We start from the raw sequence: 19,726 nt of genomic DNA, 5'->3' as shown, positions 1-19,726 counted from the left end.
AGATTAAGAAGACTTATTTAGATCAAATTTGGATAAGAAACCGGTGTGGTTGTGTGCATGAAAGTGTGTAACTGTACTGGGAACGCGTTTTTGTTTCATACGAAAAAACTTCAAATGATTAACTGACAAAAGCGGTGTGTGTGAAGGGCTCAAACATGAACACACCGTTACAGCCCAATTAAAGATGGAAGACCAGGTTCTGTAAAACTATAACAAAAAATGGGGTGGTACAATGCAAATCGAACAAACCAGTCAACCGTCATTCCGTATGGTGATGTAACGTTTCATGCTACAGTCCGTCATAAAAGGATAACCATCAAAAATCATTTTCAAGAGTGTTTTTTTGTCTTATATATATATATATATATATAATATCATATATAAGTTTTATATTTATGACAAAAATGTTATATTCATATATCTATATACTTTTTTCTGTCAAATATATATGTATATAATTGGTAAAAATGGGTCAATTATTGGTGGAATAAATCATCTAGGGAGAGAGACAGGTGCAGTTTTGCACAGTCTGTCCTGTTGTTTGCTGTCTCCCTCCATTTTCAAAGCTATTTAAATACATTGATATTCTATCTAATGTCATATTTCCTTTGGAAAGCCAAAGTTAAGAGTCTGATTATGAAAAAGCCACTAGTGTTGGTTAAACATTCTCAGAGTGTAGTACGTCCCTCAGCCAGAAGGGGGCAGGCGGTAGACAGAGAGGATCCGGCCACGCCCACTCTGCTCATCCACTCCTAAAAAAATACTCTGAAAGGCAACTGAACTTCCTTTTCTCAACAGCATCCCTCCTTTCTGAATGACACAGCGGTAAGACGCAGATAGTAAAGTAGAAAAAAATGGATTTGGGACTAAGGGATTAGTGGGTGTTTATCATGCTAATGAAACTGAAGAATCCATTACGAGATGTATTGAATAGGCTTTGTTTAGACAAGAAAGCAAAAATCTGAGTTTTGTAGTCTGGATAGCAAAAAAAAAAAAATTATTATTTTCGACCGACATTACTGTAAGTGGTTTGAAATCAGATTACAATGCAGTGTGAACTGTCAAATTGGATTTCAAGTAGTTTTTCCTAATTTGGGATGAGATTTACTTTCCAAATACACAAATTTTCTTTCACTTTTTCACCATATAGCAAACTATACCGTGAATAGTAAATGAGTTGAATCAATGAGCATTTTTAAGTATTTGCAAAAATGCATTAAATACTTGAATGCACCATGAAACAACTGTGAATAAACCAGTTATCAGCCGATCTGATTTTGCTAAATAAATGAGATTTTGTTTTTTTGTGCAGTGTGAACAAAGCCAATTCGATCACTAATTCGATCACAGCCCCTTCCAAACACACAGCACCCATGTGATTGGCTGCTAGCAATAGAGTGGGAGAGGCTTAGGATAGTGCTACAAAAAAACAGCATGGAGTCAACACCCACTACACCAATGATGGATTTAGGAAATAGTTAGATTATTTAAAACTGAAGTGTGTCATTTCTGCGGCAATTGCAAAAAATATTGTTTAAATTGTTTCCCAATCTGTCATTGGTTGGACAAACACTGCCAATGTTGGTGCGTTGGATTGGTTGGGAGCAAATAAACAGAGCAATGTTTTTCAGGGGAATATTAAATTGCATTCCTGGGAAAAAAGGTCCAAAAAAAGCTATCACTGGTGCAGTACCCTTCCTTTGTACCTTATTTATAGGGTTGCAAAGGGTTGAAGATTTCTGCTTCTTTGCAACCCTACTTATTTCTTCCCCTAAAGGGTTCATAAAACAGCTAACCATGATCTACAGAATCACTAGAAAGTTCCAGGCAAGTGTATTGAAAATGCTGAGAGCTAAACTCTGAAAAAAGTGGCCCATCAAAAGGAAAATTAAACATCTCTGCCTTACATATTAGCACCAAAAAATGTACCAATTAGTACCTAAATGGTACATATTAATACCACACCAGGGATTGCTTTTTACGAAAGTGTGGGTTAGGACAATTATTTTAACATCGAAATGACACACTTCGGATTTAAATCTCAAGAATTGCAAGAAAAATTACAAGACAAGCAAATTAAATAAGAAAAATAAAAGAAAGAAACTGTGTTGAGACTAGCTACAGGTAGAGGGAGGCGCGTGGTCAACTCTCCAGCAGCTGTTTAAGGGCGCGCTCAATGTTCATGCGGTGACCGACACGCGTCACGCCCAGCTCAGCGAAGTCCTCCTTGGTCAGAGCAGGCAGATGGGAGCCCTCGATCTCATGCTCTTGGAATCGCTCCCGGTGTTCAGACAGGTTAATGCTGGCCAGCCAGTCGCCAACGTCATACTTGTTCCACAGGTGGAGGGGCTTCTGGTGGAACGGCCGCAGGGTGAGCAGGGGGGAGGGCATGCCCGAGGAGGGAGCGGGTGAGGGAGAGCGACTCCGCGCGCTGGAGCTCCTCATGACGAAACGCACTTCTTTAGGTTCGTGAGGGAGACTGAGGCTAGACGACTTAAGGATGGTGGGGGGTGTAATGGGAGAAGTGGCCAGACCGAAGCCCCGGATGGGTCCCAGAGGATCCGAGCGGTCCGGGGAACCGGGACTGGGTGTCCGACGGGTCATTGGGTAGCGGCTGCCTGGTCTGATGGTGTAGGTGGTGCCGTAGCCTCTCTGAGAGATAGTATGGAGCTCCCCCAAACTGCTGAAGAGTCTGAAAGTAGGAAACAGAAGAAAAGAGAAAAAGAAGGGGGCAGATAGGATGAAAGTCAACTTTTTATTTTTTATTTTTAGTGAGAAACAGTAGAACAGTAAAGCATCAGCTATGTTAGCACTCTACGTTATTTGAGTTAGACGTGGTTAGTGACACGTTTAATTAATGCATTTAGCCGTAATAATAGAAGTGCAAAGGTGTTACAGACCTGCGGAGCAAAGATAGAGAATACATTATAAGATCCAAGGAGGAGCTTGTATTTTAGTTTTTAGAGTTTATAGTTCAGTCATACAACTTAAATTTTAAGTGTTTTCTCCTTAGTCAAAATGACAGCAAAATTCAACCTATTTACACTGTAAAAATGAGTTAATGAGTTTTAATGGATTTTTTCATTTTTCAGTGAAAATATCTAAAAATCCCTCCATTTACTTGTGAAGCAAAATGCAAATAATATTAAGACTTGTTTTCATGCATTGTATTTTGAGTAGTTTGTCTTACTGCACTGGAAGATTATTTTTTTTAGTATCAATAAGGTAAAAACAAGTAAAAAATACTGGTAAAAATTTACAAGAATTGTTTCATTTGTTAACATTAGGCTACATTTGATCATCAGCATCTAAACTTCTAAATCAGTTTTTAAATTTGAGGTATTTATGTTAATTTCAACATTTACTAATACATTATTGCAATTTAAAAGTTGTTCATATTATGTATTGGAGCTAAGATCACTTGAACTAACAATGAACAGTTGTATTTTAATTAACTAACATTAACAAAGATGAATAAATTCTGTAACAAATGTATTGCTCGCTGTGAGTTAATGTTAATTAACCTTACTGTGTATGGCTTCACAAGTACATTTTTCTTGCTTCGAGGATTTCTACATATTTTCAGATGACAATCGGACAAAAACCTTAATGTAATTTCAATAATTTAAGATTATTCATTTTTCAATGTAATTTAGTTAAATAAAAACACTAAATGCAGAGCAACTGACCAAATGCATATCCATATTAAATTTAATTTATACTTTTTTAATGTTTTAATTTTTTAATGACTTTAGTTTTTGCCACTAAATTTAAGACTGTTTAAAAAACATTTTATAAGGTTGAAGTCATAAATTTTTTTTTAGTTCTGCATGCTACAACTGTAACTAGGCAAAAGAAACTCACTCTCCACTTAAAACCTGCCTCTGTGTGCAATGAAGCGAAGATCAGATGTAATTACTCAGTTAACAATCAACGGTAATGACTGGGGTGTTATGTCAGTTTGAATGCAATCTGAATGAAATGTAAAACATGGCCAGATTTACACAGATATTATGAGCACTACAGCAGAACACTGAAAGCACAACCAAACATGCAACACATGAGAAACAACAGAAGACAGATATGGAGACACGTATAACATCTCAGCCTTCAAATTACTTATTGTATTATTTAGTTAAAAATATATAACAATATAGGATTCATAATTTGAATGATTTTTACATAACTAGCCAAGTCAGCCATATTTTTGCACCCCGGGTGAAGAGGACAGAACTTATTTAGCAATACAGGTGCAAGCTCTGATCATTACCTATCATATCTGTAGAAGCAGTCTATGAAAAATCTAAATGAAAACTAATGCCCTATACTTGAATTGATCGAATTCTTTTGCCTCTGTAACTTGAGGATTGAGAATTAAGCAGCCAATGAAAAACATGGAAAAGCTGGGGTTTAGAGGGGACTGGCCAAATTAGCATAAGGCAGGTCAGTAAATGAGATAGGGTGGATGATGATCAGGGCTTGACTCAGAGGTGTGGAAACAGAAAAAAAACAGAGATGAGATGATTCATGCGCACTTACACAGGTGCCCGGCTCTTCTGGGCTTAGCCTCAGATTCAGCTCTAGACAGAGCAGCGTAGCATGCAAAGAGAGAGTGAGAGAAAGAGGGAGAGAGGGAGATGGAGAAACAGAGAGAGAGAGTGAGGGGCAATGAGAGAGAGAGAGAGAGAGCGGTCGGTTAGCATCAGTCCATGACAGAACAAAAACAAACACCACACACTTCACATCCTCAACAATGTCAATTGAATGCAAACCAAATGCGCAGCGACACAGACCAGAGCGCAGCTAGCCCCAGACCTCAGCTTTCAATGGTGGAACGTGCACATATAAACACTATCAATAAAGAGTGACTTTTGATGATGTGAAATTAAACACAGCATTTCTTTCAATACATCCTCTGTCTGGGGTAAGGTGCCGTTCTGGTCAAATAAAACAAAAATTAAGCAAAATGAACAAATATGCATGAAAAAATTAACAATTCATAAAACTACATGAGCAACAATTTTTCTCAGAAGAAGCTGGAGCGATCACTGTGTTAGCATGATTAATGGATGAAAGTGTCACAAAACACTTAGCAAGTACAGTAAACTTGGACAGCATGTTTGAATGGAGAGAAAGAAAAAGAACGACTACACAGACTGAGAGGAATGAGATGTTATCATTATTATTATGGTGACACTGTGATGATTATGTTGGTTTTATGTTGGATTATCCAATGAGAAATGACAACTTTCAGCTAGTGTAATTAATTTAAATTTAATCCAGTTTTAAAATAACTTTATTGAGGGTTGGACAAACATGGGTTTATAGCTCACGATTACTGTGATAAACATGGTTCAAACAACACATTCATATCCCATGATGTTGCAAGAAAAAACCATCAGCCACACATGGGCCCACATACATACTGCTAGCACGGTGCCATAGAGAAGCAGGCCGCAGGGAAAAGCTCACTGAGTTAGATGTGACAGAGTTTGGAAGGTGAGAGGTCGAAGCTTGAGATGGTGCATGCCCTCAGGCCATGTTACCTTGTGAACACCCAAATGGCAAGACAGAGGGACTTAAAGAAGTGCTTTTCGAATAAAATTGATGTCATAATGTAGTTACCCTAACCGAAATAGATGCACTTAGAATACTTGACAATAATGTCAAGGGAGAGGCATTTTGGTTGATTTGCCAGGGTGGACAAGGGAACACAGAACCTGCAGAAGTGATTAATAAAACCCAGGACAATGTCAGCAAAAGTGATTGAATATGGGATTAGTGGATGTTAAAGAATAGAAAATAAAAGGAATGACATTTGATTTACCCTAGTGGCTAAAAGCTAAGGTTTACTGTCTTCCATGTCCTTGTCACATCTGTTGGGATATAAAGGACTTCAGCTGTATTTAAGGATATAAGCAAAATAGTACACAGCTGGTGCTTTAAAAAAATCAAGACAGAAAAAAACATTGACGTTTATTGATTTTATATGAAACATTTTTATTGGAATTAATTATTTGATCTCAAACTGTCCCTGTAGCTCTGGTTATGTGCATTGGTGTATCTATAGAAAAGTCTGTATCACTAACTATTGTCTACAGGTTATGTGGTAGAGCTGTGAGATCAGCCTGAGGCCGTTCTACATTACTTACCAGTGGTCGTCCAATGCTGAGATAGTTCGGGGGCTCCAAACATCTCAATGAAGAAAGCATGTTAAACATGATCACTTAATGCTTCTAAACGAGTAAGAAATTTTATGGTTCTGGATTAGCGTTCTTTTAAATAAAGTTAAAGGTGACTGCTTGTGAAACTCTAGACAGACACATGTTATGTTCTTTGGTATTCTTTGTGATTTTCACGAGGATGTTTAATATATAATTTATGTTCATTTTATTTTATATTACTAAATGCAAACTGTGAGCTCCGATTGAACATTGTTATTCAGATATGGGAAAAGAATTGCACAGTGTTCTCACTGTTATTTAACCAATAGCAAACTTGCATTTGCAGTATAAACAACCAACTTCTGTATTCTCTTTGCAATGTTGCTTTAGAAAAGGTGTTGAACTTTTTTCATAGAAGTTCAGATTCAGTTGCAAAGCTGATATGCATTCGGTCTTCTCCAGGATTCACGCCTTACCTTGCACCGACCACGGGCGATTTTCTTCCAGGGTCAAGTGAAGCACCAAGCGGCTCTTCCCCGAGTGAGCGCGTGTCCTTATTCAGCTGCTGCAGCCGAGAGCTGAGCTCGCTGATCACAGTGGGCTTGCCTTCCTCTGCCCCCGAAAGCGGACGGGGTTCCACGGGGTCCCCCCACAACTTGGAGCGTCTCTGGAAGAGGTAGCGGGGTCTGGCCGGGCCTGAGGCTCCCGCAGCAGCAGCCAACGCAGCCACGTGCTGCTGTGAGAGCAGTTCGCTGTCGGATGACTGCTTGAGCAGGGGGTCCCTGAACGTCACCGGGCCCTTGCTGAGCTGGGACTTGAGCTTTGGCTTTGGAGGCACTGGCGGCTTATCAAGAATGAATGTCTGGCCATCTGCGTGGGTGGTGTAGGTGTCCATGGGCTCGCCGCTTTCCGAGGACAGTGTGGACATACTGGAGACGGTGGAGATGGTGCTCGTGGTCTCTAGGTGGTGATCACTGGAGCTGCGAGTGTCTACCTCTTCCACCCCGGAGTCAGCAGCAGACTCTGGGCCCAGGTGGGACTCAGATGGCTTCCCTGAGGCTGCTTGCGGGCCACTGCTAGCGGGGACCTGTGCTGCAGCGGCGACCGCTGCTGGAGGAGCAGGAGGTGGGGGTGGAGCCGAGGGCAGGGCAGAAGGGGTTGTCTGCGCCAATGTAGGAGCAGGAGGTACTGCAGTTGCAGGTGTCTTTCCAAGAAGGCCATTGGCAAATTCATTTGGTGGAGTAACCACACCGATTTTGCGGAGCTCCTCACGCGTCTCCTCGTCACTGGAAGAGAGTATGGCAGGTGGCAATGTGACCGTATAGGGTTCCACATCCTCCTCAGAACTACCCTGTGCCAGGGTTTTATCTGAGGACGGGCTGGGAGGTGCCTGGGAAGTTGGAGCTGTGGCTGGAGGCGGGGTGGATCTCGAAGGAGCATCGGGACCAGGGGACTTAGCGCGTTTAATTTCGGCTAACATGGGTTTCGGGCTCTCTGACAATGCCCCCTTAGGAGAGGGAGAGGGGACAGCGTGTTCTGGGCTGGGCCCCACGGCCTCCCCATTACTCGTTGCATGAACCATGATAAGCCCAGCAGTTTTCTGCTGAGACGTGTCCATGATGCTGATGATCATACTCTTCTTGTCCTCAATTTTCCTTTCCGCCTTCGATTCTGTCCTTATTTCTAACTCTTTCCTGGTGGATATGGGACTTCCCCACTGGATTCTGCTGGTGGGGGCGGAGGTCTCGTAAATTCTTTTTGTTGCAGGGGAAAAGGGAGGCGAGGCAAACTCCCCCTCACCCTCTGACCGCGCAGCCTCTTTGGTCTTGGTCTCCATATACAGCACCCCTCCAGCAGCTTCATGTTTAGTTCTGGGCTCAGGGCTGCTTGAAGGGGACTGACTCTGGGAGGTTAATGCCCGTTCCCTTGCGGCCAGCGCAAGTGCCAATGGAGAGTTGGGGTCCAGGGGCTTGCCCGTCAGTGGGTGAATGAAGGTGGTGCCCCCAGGAGAGGGCCGCAACGCCAGGGCGGGAGGAGGCAACTGACCAAGTTCACGTGTGAGCATTCGTTCATCAACAGAACGGGATGGTGTGAGTGAGGGGGCCTCTGGTGGTGGCGCCGAACTGCCCTCCATAGTGCCCACTGATAGGAAGACTGTGGATTTCCGCCTCTCCTCCAGACGACGTTCCCGGTCTTTCACAGCATCAGCAATGGTGGCAGCGAAAGGTCCCTTTCCTTGCAATAGTCCCTGAGCCTGAGCTTTACTGCGTTCCTGCAACAGCTGCTGCTGATAGAAATCAGCCCTGCTGGTATGATGGGCAGCTAGGCGCCCAGAGGGAGAGTGATCTCTCGCATGGATGGATGCCAGTGCTAGCGAGGCTCTCTCCTGAGCATCTTCCACCTGCAGTTGCTTTACAAGCGGGCTCTTCCTCCGCTGTGGCTTGCTCGGAGGCGGTGTGAACAGACCCACACTGAACTGGCCCACATTGGCGTAGGGGTTATCGATGACCCGACCTTTCCGCTTGATCCTTTCGGGCGGAGTTGAAACAGGACCTGGCCTGGGGATGTCAGTAGGCTCCACGGGAAGGTGGGAGGAGTCCTGCAGGATGATCATGGAGCGGGCTTTCTTCTGCCGATCCATGTGGGAGGCATGGCGAGGCGGCTCAAACAGCTCAGCAGACATTGTCTGTGGCAAAGCGTGCAGTCTTGGTTCAGAGCCTGGTTTAAAACTGGAACGGCTGGGGTCGTGAATGCGGCCAGGGGGAGGGGGTGGGCAGAACGAAGGAGGGGGTCCAGTATCTAGATAGTAAAGCGATGGGGGAGGTGGGGGAGCCGTTTGAGGAGGTGGAGGGATATTATGGCTGTCTCTCAGGCTGTCCGTCATGGAGGAGCTCCGTGGAAACCTGTGCTCTGCTGCCAGGGCAGACAGTCGATCCTCTTCCGTTGCTCCTGCACAGACAGACAGATAGATCTATAAAAAATTATTTTGGGTTTGGCTGAGCTTTGATGACGAACAAGTATGCAATAGTTAACAGATTTGATCTTTGGTCTTTCCTTTCACTGCTTCCCTTATTCTTGGCATTCCAAATGTTACTGTGTGTTAAAGTGCTGCATTTAAATGCATTCAGATTTTGAAGATCAAAGGACAGATAACTAAAAGAAACTAGAACAAAGCCAAGCACTTTACTGCTATTTCAAATTGAGGAGCTTAATTGAGGAGTGTATGTAAAAGATTCCTGAAGAATTACCAAAAGACTTTGTTCTAGCCATGCTTTTCGGCAGCTGCATGTGGGCTTTTTCCAACGCTGGGTGTAGAGCACCATGGAGAGCAAGTCCTTGCCGCTCAAAAAGAGACTGCACAAAGAAAACATTTATGTTTAAAAGGGTCAAGCAAGAAAATTTTGGCATATTTTCAACAAAGTGTTTCTATTGGCTACTGTTATTGTAAGAAGCTTCATCCCTACTGAAAATACCAGCATACAGCTGTGTTTTGGAAAACTATGCTGGTACATTAGACCAGGGGTTTTCAACCTTTTAGGACATGCGCCCCCCCAAGTTTGTCTAATTTCACTCGCGCCCGCCTCAACACCCAACCCCCCCCCGCCGCCGCCGCGCGAGCCCAAAGTGTGCGAACATCATTCACATATTGTTTGCTGCGATTCCAGTGCGTAGCATTAAGAAACATAAACATATAACCAGCTTACCTGATTCAGTGTGATGGCTGAGCCTGTTTCTGAGATAACAACATGCCAATCCGTGGTTGGATTTCTGACATGACTAACCGTAAATCATTTTACACCATTCTCACTGTCGCCTAACAGCGGGAGTCAGATTGCCCCCTAGCGGATGGCTGAAGATTTGAAAGCTCGTATTCATAAATCTTCAAGGCAATGTCTCTGAATTAATTGATGCTCGCGCCCCCCTTGACAGGTGCTGGCGCCCCCCTGGGGGGGCGCGCCCCACAGGTTGAAAACCCCTGCATTAGACCACCATCAAACCTGCATCAAGCCAGTTTTTCAGTTTGATAAATGTAAAACAAAGAAACATTTTTGACTTTTGAAGTCCACTGTGTACATACAGCGTATTTGGTCAATGCTGCTAAAATGGGACCCTTTCTGATCATCTGAGCATGTGCGGACATACTGTATCTTACACTGATTTCTGCTGGTGTAATTCTGCGACTAGTAGGACGTTGCTTCACCGTTGCTGCTCTGTAGTCTGTTTCCACCTTTGGCCTCAGTACTGTCTCTTGAGAGGCCAAAATCTCATCTAGCCTTTCTGTTAAGAAACACAAACATGAAACCAAGTTCAAACACTCACACAGGTAGTTCTCAACAGGTTGCAATATGGATCTCATTTGATCACATGCTTTGAAATAAAAAAGGCAAAATAAATATGAAATGGAAATGTTAATGACACATAATTAATGGAATGCATCACTGCTCCTTATTTATGGCAAAAGGTGTAGTTTGACAAGCTCGGTTCCAACCCATAGACCTGCCCGGCTTGAGTAGTGTCTTACACAGGATACATTCGTATGTTCTTCTGAAGTTTATCAAGGTATTGCATGTTGACAAAAAAAACTATTAAAAAACATCACAGATAGAATTCCTCGTGTGAAGCACATGAGAGGTGAAACTCACAATGGATTTCTAGTTTGGCATCAGCACATGTTGCTACGTTAAGAGTGTGAAATTCAAATAAGCATGAAAAATACAGAAATACTGGATAAAATAGTCATTAATCTATTACATGTTGACACGTTGGTTTTTAAAAATTTGAATAATATAATCAATGTATGTTTAAATAAGTATGATAATTTTAATATTTGCTTTTTTTCAAAACATTCTGGGACATCCAAAACAAGGTATTTTTTAAGAGAGCATAATTTTACTGCCTTCGTGATGGGAATGGCTAAAAATACTGGTTAGGTAGGCAGCTCACTAGGTTTTGGAACAGAGCTAAATAAATCATATTCCAGCATGAGCAAGGTGAAGATGGTTGCGTACACAAATGTCTGTGATTTTGTTGGCTTCTAAAAACCTCAACTCACCTCCTCTTCTCCTCCTCGCAGAGGCTGAGCATGAAATAAATGTACAGAACACTTCTCCATTAAAGTCTCACAGCAGCAAATGTCTGTCGATATGCGTTTCAGTATGTGAATGTGAGTGAATATGTATAATGAACTCGGTAAACTCAGAGCACAGATTGAGCGAGAGAGGAAAAGACAGCTGATGTTTTGAACAGCCCAAATGGCTGCAGGAGGGAGATGACACAGTTGTTAAATAAACAAGAAAGAGCAACACAGAGAGAGACAGATAGAGAGAACATGTTGCATCCAAATGTGTGTGTACGTGTTAGGGGAATAGGATGTGTAAAACTATCTATTTTCCTAATCGACTATTTCATAATCTAAATGACTATTTGGAAGAACCCTGCTGCCCAAAAATATCCATCTTCATATGCGCATAGGCTTAAAAAAATGCACACTGAATCCAAGAATGCGCATCCCTTCAATAGTGTAAATTACAGTGTTTGTTTCTTCATTGGAAATTTATCATTACATCACTTGCTCACAAATGGATCCCCTGCAGTGAATGGGTGCCGTCAGAATGAGTCCAAACAGCTGATAAAAACATCATAAAAATCCACAAGTAATCCACATGATTCCAGTCCATCAGTTAACATGTTTGTAAGAAACAAATCCATCATTAAGTCATTTTAACTTTAAACCGTTGCTTCCAGCCAAAAAACAAGTCCATAATCCATAATAACACTTACTCACAAACATACAGCTTTTCACTTCAAAAGATGTTAATTGATGGACTGTAATGGTGTGGATTATTGTGATGTTTTTATCAGCTGTTTGGACTCTCATTTTGACGGCACCCATTCACTGCAGACGATCCATTGTTGAGTAAGTGATGTAATGCTACATTTGTCTAAATCTGTCCTGATGAAGAAACAAACTCATCTACATCTCGGATGGCCGGAGGGTGAGTACATTTCAGCAAATCTTAATTTTTGGGTGAACTATTCCTTTAAGACAAAAACTGAAAGAAAAAATATTCAACCTCACAACATAGCACATTTGTATGTTTGAGGAATTCTTACCTAGTTCTTCGAGCTCAGCAGTCATGCTTTTGGACCTCAGGGTGAGGGTGGTGCTGGGCGCTCTTTTTGGAGGTGGGGGCGCTGTGGAGGAAAGGCAAGGACTAGATGAGAAGATAGGATGGCGTGGCGAGGGGCCTTCACGGCTGCTGCCCATCGGCAGCTGCCAGCGCTTTTTCACCATCTTCATCCGAAGATCAACGTACCACACTGCCGCACCACGATTAAACTCTCTCCTTCCGCCTTTCTCTCTCTGACATGCAACATAGAATCATGCAACTATCAGACATCTCCTGTGTGATTGCACAACCAGAAACCAACTTCCGTTCTTGGTGGCCCTCCGATGGTAGAAAGAAATACTCGTCTCCCAAAACTCCTCATATCACATTCAGCCTCTTACGACCCAAATGGTGGCTGAGTTTCCCTTTGTCTCTCAGAAACGAAACCTGGTGCTATGTCCAACGCATGCTATAAACTCCCAAGCAGTGATACAAGAAGCACCAAGAAAACAATCAGCGTTCCAGGAGATCAGACACTTCTGTCGTCTCAGTAACATCGGCGTAAAACTCTTCACTCCTTCAGCTAACAACCTTGCAGACCAGAGTGGAGCTGGAGAGAGAGAGACGAGGAGAGAAATAGCAAGGCACTAATGCAATACTTACTTCAAACATGCATTGTAGTAACCATGGCAACTCTGGCAGGAGCAAGGCCTGGTTTTGTGCATTTCAACTGTGAGAATCTGTGTGTGTGAGTTTGTATGTGTGTGTGGGAGGATATAGCCACAAAACTAACAACAGACACTCTATTATTACTTCATCAGTAGTGTGTAAGTGTGTGGTAGTTCGCATAGCCCAGAGTTATGCAATAACCCTGCAATAACTTTGCAGGTGACTGTGATTTTGCCAAGTAAGAACAACATTCTTATCAACAATCAGATTTTAGGGTAAGGATCTGTCTTAGAGGCATAAACAACACAGCACTTTCCTCTGATTGCAGGGATAGTTCATTTCTGTTGTATGCTGCAAAGAATCCTGCTAGCAACACCGAGATCAAGGGTTTGACTCGCAGGGAATGCATGAACTGATCAAATATATAGCTTAAATGCAATGCAATTAGCTTTGGAAGAAAGCATCTGCCAAATGCATTAAATAGAAGTTTAGTGCACTTGAGAGACTCACTGTTGAACGTAGAAATTACCTTTAAGCAATAAATCAAGCTGTGGATCTTATAATCTACAAACTTTGTTAATAATGCTTGCATTTTCCTAAATTCCTAAATATAAAAAATGTTAAACGTGTAGTCATTTTCCATGGTGAAAAATCTAATAACTTAATAAATAATAAAATAAAATAAATAAGTTGCTTAGGATGAAAGCATCTGGCAAAGGCGTTAAATAGAAGTGTAGATAATGCATTTTGCACTTGAGAGACTCACTGTTGAACATATATGAACTACATTTAGTTGTTAAATATACAGTACTCACATTTTCTTTTGTGGAAATCCACTTAATTATAAAAAAAATTATGAAATAAAATAAAATATTCATGGAGTATGTTAAATGTGCAGCTATTTTCTTTCAATCCAGAAACGTAAGAAATAATTACATATAAAATTAAATTAAATTAAAATTATTAATAATAATTATAAAAAAAACAACAGAACAGACACTAATTTAACTAGACATGTCCATTGAGTGAGATGCTGAAAAGACAGCGAGAATGTCTGATATATCTATAAAGAGTTGCAAAAAAGCATAGAGTAAATGCAAAAAACTTATATTTACAGTACTTTCCAGTTAGGGATGGATCTGCATAGTCAACCATCCTGATTCAATCTATACTGTAAGACGCTTTGGATAAAAGTGTCTGCTAAACGACTGTCTTACTATGCTGTTCCACCATCCACTAAAGTCAAACACAGGTCAATGAAGGGTTCGGATTGTGTGGGAGTTGCAGATAAATGTGAGGATAGTTTGCATGGATATTGAATAGACTAACTCTTTGGGTTTCGAGATTTTACTGTGGTTCTAATAACTCTACCGGTGGACTCATTCAACTGCTAATCGATTGAGTGGGTGTAGGAATGCACAAATGTGTGCATGTGGAAAGGCTGCACAGAAAACACTTCAATCTGCTTAGTCATCACAATTCCTTGTGACAAATAACCCTGTCATTTAGTTAATGCTCCTAAAGTTTTCTCCTCTGACAAACACAGTCATTACCGTCACGATCGGCTATGAACATTACATTCGCTCCTTTATTCATTCGTGCAGCATTTCTTTTCCTCGTGTTTGAGACTAGATTTGGCCTGCTGAGAGAAATCTCTCACTGTCTGATCATTACTTACAGTACAGAGCATCAAAGACTGGTTCCCTAGCAACCCGTGCCTTTAAGAGCTCTTCTGTCTGACTGCAGTAGCTCCGCCCACAATAAACAAACAAAACCAGCAGTCAGCACATTCCATATAACTCAACTATAATACCACATACTCAATATTACACCATTTGCGTGTAACTGACTTAACAGTAAGATGCTATTCTTGAGAGATACACATGAATACATATGAACTACTGTACATTTAAGCAATATATTAAACTGCAGACCTTGTTTGTAAGCCGCAAACCCTATTAATAATAGTTGCATTTTCATTGTTGGAAAGTCAATTAAAATTAAAATTAAAGTTAAGAAAATTTAACTTAAAAACAATAAAATAAAATAATATTAATACTTGCATTTTCACTGCAGGGAAATTCAGCAATATATAAACTTGCATTTTCCTTTGATGGAAAAGTAATTTAATTTTAAAATTACATAAACAATGTAAAAAAATTTCATAAAAATAAAATAAAAACATAAAATAAATCATTAAATAATAATAATATTTTAAAATAAATAGAAATAAATAATACAGAAATTTAAATAAATACAGAATATATCATATAAATAGTGCTGTCAAACGATTAATCGCATCCAAAATAAACGTTTTTGCTTACATAATTATAATAAATATACCCAGTACACATAAATATATTATGTAAACAAAAACGTTTATTTTGGAAGCGATTATTCGCAATTAATCGTTTGACAGCATTAAATATAAATAAAGAAAATATAAAATAATTATAATAATAATAATTTAATTTTAAAATGACAAAATAATATATAATATAATATAATATAGCAGCTTTATTATCTAGGACAGTTCTGTTTGAGGTGAACCAGCATCTTACCCTTCTTCCTGACAGACTCCTCAGACTCTGGCTTCCGTGTGACTGACACCACCTTCATCAGGAGGTTATTCCCGCCCTGCCGTATGAGTGACACCACCTGCTTGTGTCCCACTTTTACCACGTTTACACCATTAACCTGAGAGAAAAATCATAATCATAAGTGTTTTTCAACCCCTCTGGCACAATCCCAGAATCTCAGACTAGACTCAAGGTCAGTACACAGCTGCAACAAACATTACTGCATTTTAATGTGCTGAAAATGTGAAACATGATTAATAGTAGATACAGGAAGATCTGGGATATCAGTGGACAAACCAATCCTATACCTCAATCAGGAAGTCACCAGTCCTTAGCCCCGCCCTCCAGGCCACGCCCTCAACATCCACAGACTCCAGGTACTGCAGTGCAGGAAAGGCAGGTGTGGGTGTAAACTCTTCAATGGGCGTCTCCGCTACACAAACAGAGAATCACATGGAATATGACATTATTGGTGCTTAGACTCTTTGTGAAGTCAATGAATAGCTTGCTTAGTATATACTAATATAAACGTGTACAAATAGATCTGTAAGTGTTTTCCTTTTAATCTTCGAGGAAGTCATAGTATAGAAATTATGAAAGCAATAAAGAGACTGCTGATACCCATATTCGTGAGAGATATTAATGCACCATGTGGGTAACAGATGGCATTAGGAACTCATAACTCCTACCCAGGATGGCGCACACACACACACACACACACACACACACACACACACACACACACACACTACTCACAAACCCTGCTGATCTGTATGTGTTGTCAAACACAACTGTCTAATAATGCTTTTGAGTCACCACTATACGCGTTTCAGAAATGTCACAATATGAACCAGTGACCGCGATATTTGATTATGTAAGTAATGAAGTTAACATTCACTTAACTCTATTTTATGCTGTCACCAGAACAGCATCAATAAAGCACACTAACTGTTGCATTATTGATATGCATTGAGTTTGAACTATCATTAACTATTTCATATACACTGCCCTCCAAAAGTTTGGAAACACCCCTGGCAAAGTGTGGATTTGGACGATATCAACATAAATCCTTATCATTTTTTGGTGCAAATTCATTAAAGTAACTTGACATTATCATTGAAGACCAGCAATAAAACACAATGAGAGCAATATATACATGTCAAAGTCAGACATGCCCCTTTGCCAGCTGTGATGCCTGGTTACTGGTTTAAACTTGGCCCTGGTTTTTAAAAGAGTTTTGGTTCAGCACCCCTTAATACTGTAGCTTCAACAATTGATTGCCAATTCAAAGTCAATGTTTGAATAAACTGACAGCTCGGATGCCCAGAAAATGTTTTTTCTATGTATAAACTGTTTATGTAATAAAATATGTTTTCATAGTTTGTGTTGTCCCTTATCAGTGCAAAATTATCACAAATTAAAAAGGATTCATGCCAATATTGTCCAAAACCTTTTGGAGGGCAGTGTAAATAATTGTAGATGTGTGATGAATGTTATTTCAGAGTAATATTCATTTTAACTCTGGAGAAAACTACATTTTGGTTCAATGCTTGGGTTTTTACAGGGATTCTTATATTGGTTATTCACTGGTCATTAAAATGTTCTTCATGGTACATTATATACTGTACGTTTTTCAGATGAGGCTATTGCTTTTAGGGTTCTTTTAATCACAACTAGAATATCTTAAATCGAAAAATCTTTTTTTTCTCTCTCTGTATATAAATCCCTGTATGCTATCTATTATTATTATTATTTAATAATTTAATACTAATATTTTTATTATAGTTTTCATGGCAATTTTGATTATTATTTATTTATTATCAATAAAAATAATAAAAACTATTATTAACTATTGCCACTTATTGTTATAATAATAATAATCAAATTTTTCACACATTTTTAAATAACTTAAGAACAAAAACAATACTAATAAAAATGTATTATAATTTTAATTTTTGTTAATAATAAAAATAACTATTATTAACTATTGCTAATTAGTGTTACAACAACAATAATAATAATAATTATTATTATTATACATTTTTTAAACATGTATTTTGGGCATTTTTTGCCTTTATTGTGACAGCACAGATCAAACAATTTGAAAATCCTGTTTTACTTGGAAATGCATCACATTACAAAAGTAAAATGTGTTGCGAACAGTGTTTCATGTTGACTTTAAGTGTGTAATGTAACCCAGTATTGTGAAAGAAGCTGCAACTCTGACTGTAAGGGCAAACCGAGGCCATGAACTCAAAGCCACACCTTACCTTTAGCACCCCGCAAGACGAAGCCGAATCCCTCATTCTCTTTCTTCTGGAGCACAGCATTCTTCTCCTCGATGATGTAATCACTGAGCATAAGAGAGAGCAGGACAGTGAGGTCAGACTCCAGCACCATGCCTGTATCAGGACCACCACGGCCGGACCACCTGGACGTACCCCCACACACCGCTACTCTCCCTGATCCCCGCCCCGCTCCGCTGATGAGCCAATCAGGTTAAAAGCTGAGGCTGTGAGAGTGTGGACAGTATGAAAAAGCTCAGGTGGAAGCTCCTGTCCTTCTGTTTGACTCCAGCACAGCCTCTTTAACTGCATTAGGAGATTGGACCAAATGCTAATATCCAGCCTTTTATGCTATTAAATGAAAGGACAGAAAAATGAGGGCCTTCAACTGTTTCCCCGTCCAACTCCGAATGCAGTAGAGAGACAAAAACATCCTTTTAAGAGCCAGAAATGTACAAAGACAATGTCAACCCTGCATCCATGCCTTAAAGTGCAGCCCATCAGTGATAAAAAAGATGGGACGAGTGCTCACAAAAGAGAAAGCGAGTCAGAGACACACAAAGGATCTTTTTCTATGGTGGTCTCTTCCCCTCAACACACACACACACACGGCCCATCTGTCTGGATGCATGGAGATAGTTATCATCAGCGAGAACAGCAGGGACAAATCTGTTCTTCCTTATTCATGTGAGCCACAGTTACCCGCCTGTAGACACCATCAGCCCCCCGCCAACACACACATACAAACAGCGCTCTAGACATACAAATATCACTTCACTAACCTCACTGCTATGATTAACTGCGTTGTTCTGCATTTGCATGACATCTGGCAAATGCTTCTATCTAAAACAACTAATGGGCTTCGCATGCTTAAGGCAAGACACTATACAGGTGAAAAGGGTACAATTTCTAATTAACAGATATCACTGTACTTTCCTCAGTTGATTAATCACAGTACATTAAGATAACTGTTTTTTATTACAAGTTTTCTGAAATGTTATGTTTGAATTTGCAAATGAGGCATTGTGTAATTTAATATGCGCTAATTTGCATTCATTTCCAGAACAGAAATCTGGATATTTCATTCATTTTGTTGAGTTAATGGCTTTTACTGAGGGGGTTTTAAATATCTCACTCCAAAAGCCTGAAAGTATTTTCAGGAGAAAACATTTTTTTTTTTTTTTTTTTTTTTTTTTACATGTTTTAAGGAATAAAATGCCATATAAATCAGATGAGTGATATATGAACAAAACCCTCAGTAAAAACCTTCAAAATATATAACTGTACAGTTTGCTGTATGTAAGTGCTACTGAAGTGGAGATTTCTGACTCAGTGCATGAGAAAAAAACTTATTTTGAGAAAAAGGCCTTTAAAGATATGTATTGTAAATGAAATCTACAGATGCAAACAGTTAAAGTGTAATGTGTACTTTAGATGTTTTCTTTACACTAGTCTGAAAGAAGACAAGTTATAGAAGCAAAATAGCCTGAAATCTCAAAATTGACCAGTGTTTGAAAAGCATCAGTTATGCTTGTAGCGCCTTGCATTAAAAATGTGTTAAAGTTGGTATTATAATAAAAATACACCCTATCTATTTTCTAAACACATTTGATCTATCATACTGTGAATGATTTGTTCATGCATTTGTTTTAATTTTAAAAAATGTTAGCTTTAAAGCTGCAGTCCGCAGAAAACGTTTTTTGGTTAAAAATGATCTGAAATCAATATTTGAGCAAGTACATAACCAGCCAGTGTTCAAAACTATCGCCTTACTTTAGCCCGATTCACAACGGTAAGCTTATAATAATGTTTTCTAATTTGAGTGGTACGGGTAGGTTTTTGCGGGAAATTCGAGCATGGCACTGCGTCATTATGTCACGTCTGTAAACATAAAGAAATTGTCCCGGCTACTAGGAAAT

General features: G+C 39.9%; 1 protein-coding gene across 4 annotated transcripts in view; it reads right to left on the bottom strand.

The window, feature by feature from the left end:
* Window positions 1–463: 463 nt before the first annotated feature.
* Window positions 464–19,726, bottom strand: part of LOC306842961 (SH3 and multiple ankyrin repeat domains protein 3-like) — a 258,820-nt gene continuing 239,557 nt past the window's right edge. For 2 of the 4 annotated variants that reach the window (XR_013781799.1, XR_013781800.1), the window contains 10 exons: window positions 17,793–17,875; window positions 15,831–15,955; window positions 15,505–15,640; window positions 12,279–12,359; window positions 10,318–10,442; window positions 9,413–9,518; window positions 6,641–9,113; window positions 5,828–5,876; window positions 4,540–4,580; window positions 2,554–2,692 (listed from right to left, as the gene is read on the bottom strand). Coding sequence is in view for 2 of the 4 variants with exons in the window: in XM_079374195.1 (XP_079230321.1) it covers window positions 2,143–2,692; window positions 6,641–9,113; window positions 9,413–9,518; window positions 10,318–10,442; window positions 12,279–12,359; window positions 15,505–15,640; window positions 15,831–15,955; window positions 17,793–17,875 (3,679 nt within the window). In the remaining 2 variants the exon portion in view is untranslated. Of the gene's footprint in view, window positions 2,693–4,539; window positions 4,581–5,827; window positions 5,877–6,640; window positions 9,114–9,412; window positions 9,519–10,317; window positions 10,443–12,278; window positions 12,360–15,504; window positions 15,641–15,830; window positions 15,956–17,792; window positions 17,876–19,726 lie in introns of all 4 variants that reach the window. The other 2 variants (XM_079374194.1, XM_079374195.1) reach the window with 2 other exon arrangements.

Source organism: Barbus barbus (assembly GCF_936440315.1).
Source record: "Barbus barbus genome assembly, chromosome: 23".
NCBI lineage: Eukaryota > Metazoa > Chordata > Actinopteri > Cypriniformes > Cyprinidae > Barbus > Barbus barbus.
This window is presented reverse-complemented; position numbering and strand designations above follow the sequence as displayed.